The sequence below is a fragment of the Emiliania huxleyi genome (genome assembly GCF_000372725.1).
Source record: "Emiliania huxleyi CCMP1516 unplaced genomic scaffold EMIHUscaffold_297, whole genome shotgun sequence".
Classification (NCBI taxonomy): domain Eukaryota; phylum Haptophyta; order Isochrysidales; family Noelaerhabdaceae; genus Emiliania; species Emiliania huxleyi.
The window spans coordinates 154,210-159,720 of record NW_005199796.1 but is presented as its reverse complement, the minus strand read 5'-3'; the positions used below and the strand labels follow the sequence as shown (position 1 = coordinate 159,720).

The 5,511-nt window shown below is 72.2% G+C and overlaps 1 protein-coding gene across 1 annotated transcript in view; it reads left to right on the top strand.

The window, feature by feature from the left end:
• EMIHUDRAFT_116540 (hypothetical protein) overlaps window positions 1–5,511 on the top strand; it is a gene marked incomplete at both ends in the record, with an annotated part of 33,169 nt that overhangs the window by 13,284 nt on the left and 14,374 nt on the right. The window contains 2 exons of the mRNA XM_005775684.1: window positions 45–827; window positions 874–5,164. Of these exons, the coding sequence (XP_005775741.1) occupies window positions 45–827; window positions 874–5,164 (5,074 nt within the window). The remainder of the gene's footprint in view (window positions 1–44; window positions 828–873; window positions 5,165–5,511) is intronic.

Below are 5,511 nucleotides of genomic sequence, written 5' to 3'. Positions count from 1 at the left end.
CCGCCGCCGCCGTCACCGCCGCCGCCCTCGCCGCCGCCGCCCAGCCCGCCGCCACCGAGCCCGCCGCCACCATCTCCGCCGCCGCCGTCACCACCGCCGCCCTCGCCGCCGCCGCCCTCACCGCCGCCCCCCTCTCCGCCACCGCCGTCACCGCCACCGCCGAGCCCGCCGCCTCCGTCACCGCCCCCACCGAGCCCACCGCCACCGTCACCACCGTTGCCGTCGCCGCCGCCTCCATCGCCGCCGCTGCCGTCACCACCGCCGCCCTCGCCGCCGCCGCCCTCACCGCCGCCTCCGTCGCCGCCGCTGCCGTCACCGCCGCCGCCAAGCCCGCCGCCGCAGAGCCCGCCGCCACCATCTCCGCCGCCGCCGTCACCACCGCCGCCCTCGCCGCCGCCTCCCTCACCGCCGCCGTCGCCGCCGCCGCCCAGCCCGCCGCCGCCCAGCCCGCCGCCGCCCAGCCCGCCGCCGCCGTCACCGCCGCCGCCCTCGCCGCCGCCGCCCAGCCCGCCACCGAGCCCGCCGCCACCATCTCCGCCGCCGCCGTCACCACCGCCGCCCTCGCCGCCGCCGCCCTCACCGCCGCCCCCCTCTCCGCCACCGCCGTCACCGCCACCGCCGAGCCCGCCGCCTCCGTCACCGCCCCCACCGAGCCCACCGCCACCGTCACCACCGCCGCCGTCACCGCCGCCTCCATCGCCGCCGCTGCCGTCACCGCCGCCGCCAAGCCCGCCGCCGCCGAGCCCGCCGCCACCATCTCCGCCGCCGCCGTCACCGCCGCCGCCCTCGCCGCCGCCTCCCTCACCGCCGCCGTCGCCGCCGCCGCCGTCCGCGTCGCCGTCGCCGCCGCCGCCCTCCTTTTGTGACCCGCAGCTTGAGGACCTCCTACTCTACACCACCGACGCCAATTCTCGCGCGTATGCCAACGCTCTTGCCGCTGTGCGCTCCACGTTTGCGCCCGGCGGCGCCACCGCCTTCTCAGTCGGAAGCTTCGGCGAGCTCGGCCGCGCCTCCAGCCTGCAGACGCGGGTGCTCGGTGGCGACGTAACCGCCTGGTACTCGTCCTCCGCCACCTACTCGCCGACGTTGCCCGCCGCCACTGTGCGCGCCATCCTCGGCACCACATCGCTTGCCTACCCGCAGACGCTGCGCGCCATGTACCAAGTCCACGATGCGGAGGGTAACACAGTGCAGGGCGGCGCCTCCACGCCCCAGCTGACGTACCAGCTCGACGGCGACGCCACCGTGCGAACGGTGCAGTGCTACGCCGTGGGAGCGCTCTCAGGCGTCGGCGAGTGCTACGGCTCGCTCGTCCCCGCCGCCTTCGACAGCGCCGCCAGCGTGTCGCTTTCGCTGGAGTGGACCTCCGCCGCGACGGGCGATCAGATCGCTCTGGCGAGCTTCGGCACGGTCGCGACGCAGCGACGGCCGACGTGGTCGGCGGGCGGGTGGGATCTGGGCGACGCGGACGCGCTCGTCTACGTGGACGCCGGCAAGGCCGTAGCCTTTGGCGTCGAGCTTCCTTACGAGGACGTCTTCATCCCCCCAAGTGCGAGCGACGGCCGCGGCGCCTTCGACGTGTCGATCCATATGAAGACGCACATGGACGGCGCGACCGAGGCGGCGCGGCAAGTCGACGTGGGCAAGTTCAAGCTAGTCTTCCCGGCTGACGCGTGCGACGGCGTCACTGACGCCGCAATCACGTATAAGAACCCAGCCTTCGCAACGTGGGAAGAGGTCACAGGGCTGGGCGCTGGTGCGTACGGCCAGACCTTCTTCAGCGGCAAGGTGAGCGGCGCCGCGGTGCCCATGCTTTCCCTTACGATGCGCTGCGCCGCGGGCACGCACGCGATCGGCGTCGAGACCATGGAGCACGCCGACTCCGACGGAGTCTCCGGTGCTCCGAACATCGAGTACGCGAGCTCCGTCGGCCGCGGCGACACGTACGTGGCGCGCGCCGAGGTGCTGGTCAAGGCGACGACGCAGCACGTCGGCGTCTTCGCTTACGCCTCCGACGGACGGGCGTACGTCAACGACTTTACGAGCCTGGGGCAGCCGGCACCCAGCCTGACCGTGCAGCTCGACTCGATCTCCGACAGCCCCGACGAGAGTGTCCACAGGAACGTCGGCTGCGCTGCCGCCGACGCCTTAGCAACGCCGCCGCTCGACAGCTGCGCGTACACGCCGCCCTCGCCCGCGGCAGCGGGCGTCGCCGTCGACACGCGCACCGTCGGCAGCAGCGGCGGCGCCGCGACCGATGCGATTGCAATCGAATTTCGCTCGCCGCGCACCGTGACGCTCACGGTTGCGGACGCCACCCTGTCGGCCATCGGCTGCGCGGGCGGAGGCAGCTACCAGTCCACGACGCTGCGGTTGGCCGCCGACGGCGATCTGGACGTGACGCGGCTCAGCTCGTACACAAGCAACGACACGAGCGTCGCGGTGTTGCGGGACGACGGCTACACCGTGCGTGTGCTTGGCGTCGGCCCAGGTTCCGCCACCATCTCGGCCTACGGCAACGTCGCGAGTGTGACGGTGACTGTCGAGGACGCCGTCGTGACGCCTGAGCTGGTGGCCCGCGTCGTCACTTCGCTCGACGCGGCGGGCGCGGCGCAGAGCTTCACGAGCGAGGCCGACGTGGGCTACCTGTATGTTTACGCGCGCTACGCCAACGGCGACGCTCACATGCTCGACGACGCTGAGCTGTCGGTCGAGGTGCTGGCGCCCGACACACTCGCCTACAGCCTCACCAGCGGCGGCCGGCACGAGCTCTCGATCGTGCCGGACGCGCTCGCCGCCTCGTGCTACGACGACCTGCTGTCGGTGCAGCTCGTCGCGTGCAACGGCAGCCTCCCCGCCGTGGCGCCACCCCTCGAGCTCGACCTGCCCTCGCCCGTCGCGCTGCGAGCACTGGGGCTCTCGGCGGAGGTGCTTGCGCCGTCGGGCTCGTTTGCAAGAAGCGGCGCGCTGTCCTCGCGGCCGTCGACCTCGGGCACCATCTCGTCGGCGTTCGTGCAGATGAGCGAGGGCAGCGACAAGGACATGAGCGGTGACGCTCGCGTGACGCTCACCTCGTCCGAACCGGATTGCGTGGCGACGGCTGCCGACCTCACGGCATCGACGCACTTCTGGGCGGTCGAGGGCGGCGGCTGCACATCGGTCAGTCTCACCGCCACCTTCACCCTTGGCGCGTGGCAAGAGAACGCCACCGCCACCGTGTACATTGCGCGGCCCAAAGCGACAGCGCTGACCGTCTCGGCGGCCGTTTGGCCCTCGTGCTCGATCTCCGACGCGAACACCCTCTACACGCTCGGCTGCGCTTCGCCCGTGGTGCGGCAACGCGTGCAGTTCTCGGCGGCGTACGAGCTGGAGGCGGACCTCGCCAGCTACGCGCTGAGCGGTACCGTCACACTAAGCCACTCCGACGTGACGCTCGACCCTTCCAACCTCGCGGCCGTTTCGGGCGTCACCATCTACCAGGGCGCGAGCAGCGGCGCCGCCTCGCTCGGCGTGACGCTGGTGGGCGAGGCCGCGCAGCGAAGCCTCACCATCTCGGACGATGCGCTCTCGCTGAGTGCCATCTCGCCGAGCGTCGCCACCACGCTGATCACAACGCGCCAGATTGCGGTGAGCACAACCTTCTCGGGGCAGGCAGGCATCAGCTGCACCTACTCCGACTCCGACGTGCGCAGCAACCTCGGCTTCGCCGCCGTATCCGACGTGGCGACATTTTCGGTCGCCTCAGAGTATGCCGCCTTGCTGAGCGTGGACGCCGACGGCACGCTCACGGCGCTTGACACGCACTGGGCCAAGGCACCGGTGGCGGTGACCAACGCGTGCGATGGGGGCGAGGTTGACGAGGTGTCGCTGTACGTCAACCCGACGGCTTCGCCGGGCCAGCTCGACCTCGGCGAGGCGAGCAAAGCGCCACTTCAGCCGGGCAGCAGCAGCCTCGAGGTCAAGCTCTGGTGGGACCTGTCGGAGACCTACTCGGGCGCGTGCAGCAGCCAGCCGATCGAGACGATCGCGGCCTTCTTCCTCTACAATTCGGCGCAGCTGGACGCCACCTTGGTCACCAGCACGTGGGCACCGCAAAGCAGCGACACCTTCCAGGGTACGTTGCAGACCGTTGCTCAGCCGAACGACGCGCCCCGTGAGGCGACGGGCTACGACGCATGGGCAAAGGTGGTGTACGCCGACATCGTCAAGGGGTCCTTCGACGGCACGGACTGGTCGCTGATCAACCCCGCGAACGTGACACTCGACCTGCTTGAGGGCACCACCAGCGGCACCGTCGGCCTCACGCTCGAAGTCAACTGCGGCGGCGCGGCGCAGGCGATCCCGAGCGACGGCTCGATCTTCGAGCTGCCCTTCACCACCAGCTGGGCTTCTATCGTTGCGCCGCCAGCCCGCCGCCGCCGCGCACAGGCGCGCGCACAACAACCGAGGCGGCTGAACAGCGACGTGCACGGCGACCTCAACGGCGATGGGCTCACGGATACGGGTGACCTGACGGCGATGGTCAACTACTTCAAGGCGCCGGACACGATCAGCCTCGGTAGCCTCAGCGCCAACCAGCGGCTGTGGCTCGACGCCAACCGCGACGGCTCGTACGCAAACGCTGGCGACGTGCTCTACGCGGCGCGCGCCTACGCCGGCTCGACCGCCTTTCCGGTCTTTGGCGCGCTGTCCTGCCCTCTGGGCGTGTCCGACCAGCTGGTGGTGACGGCCACCTCCTACTCGGCGAGCCAAGCGGCGCTCGGTGCGGTGGCGGTGTCGGTGGAGGTGGCATACTCGCACCCGTTCGCACTGAGGTGGCAGCTGAGCAGCGGCGCTGCGCTCTCGGCCGTGTCGCCACCGCCCGACAGCGCGACGCACTACTTTGCGCTGACGGAAGACGGCAACGGCGGGCGCGAGCTGCGCGCGGTGCCGCAGGACGGCTGGGCCGAAGGGGCGACGATATCGCTCGCCTACGTGGTGGGCGACTACACCAACGCCGAGAAGCGCGCGATCTTTGTGCAGTCATCGCTGGTGGGGCAGAACCGCGTCGCACTGCAGAGCTGCAACCTCTCCTTTGAGTCGCCTCCGCCCTCGCCGCCCCCTCGCCCACTGCCAGTCTCGCCTCCAACATCACCACCGCCCTCTGCGCCGCTGGTCGACAAAGGTGACCCCCTTCCTCCGGGTCTGCCGCTGCCGACGCCGAAGCCACCCTCGATTCCACCGTTGCCGCCGCCGCCTCCCTCCGCCTCGCCCTCGCCGCCGCCTCCCTCCGCCTCACCATCTCCGCCGCCGCCGTCCGCCTCGCCCCCGCCGCCGCCTCCCTCGCCGCCGCCTCCATCGCCGCCGCCGCCGTCACCGCCGCCGCCCTCGCCGCCGCCGCCCAGCCCGCCGCCACCGAGCCCGCCGCCACCATCTCCGCCGCCGCCGTCACCACCGCCGCCCTCGCCGCCGCCGCCCTCACCGCCGCCCCCCTCTCCGCCACCACCGTCACCGCCACCGCCGAGCCCGCCG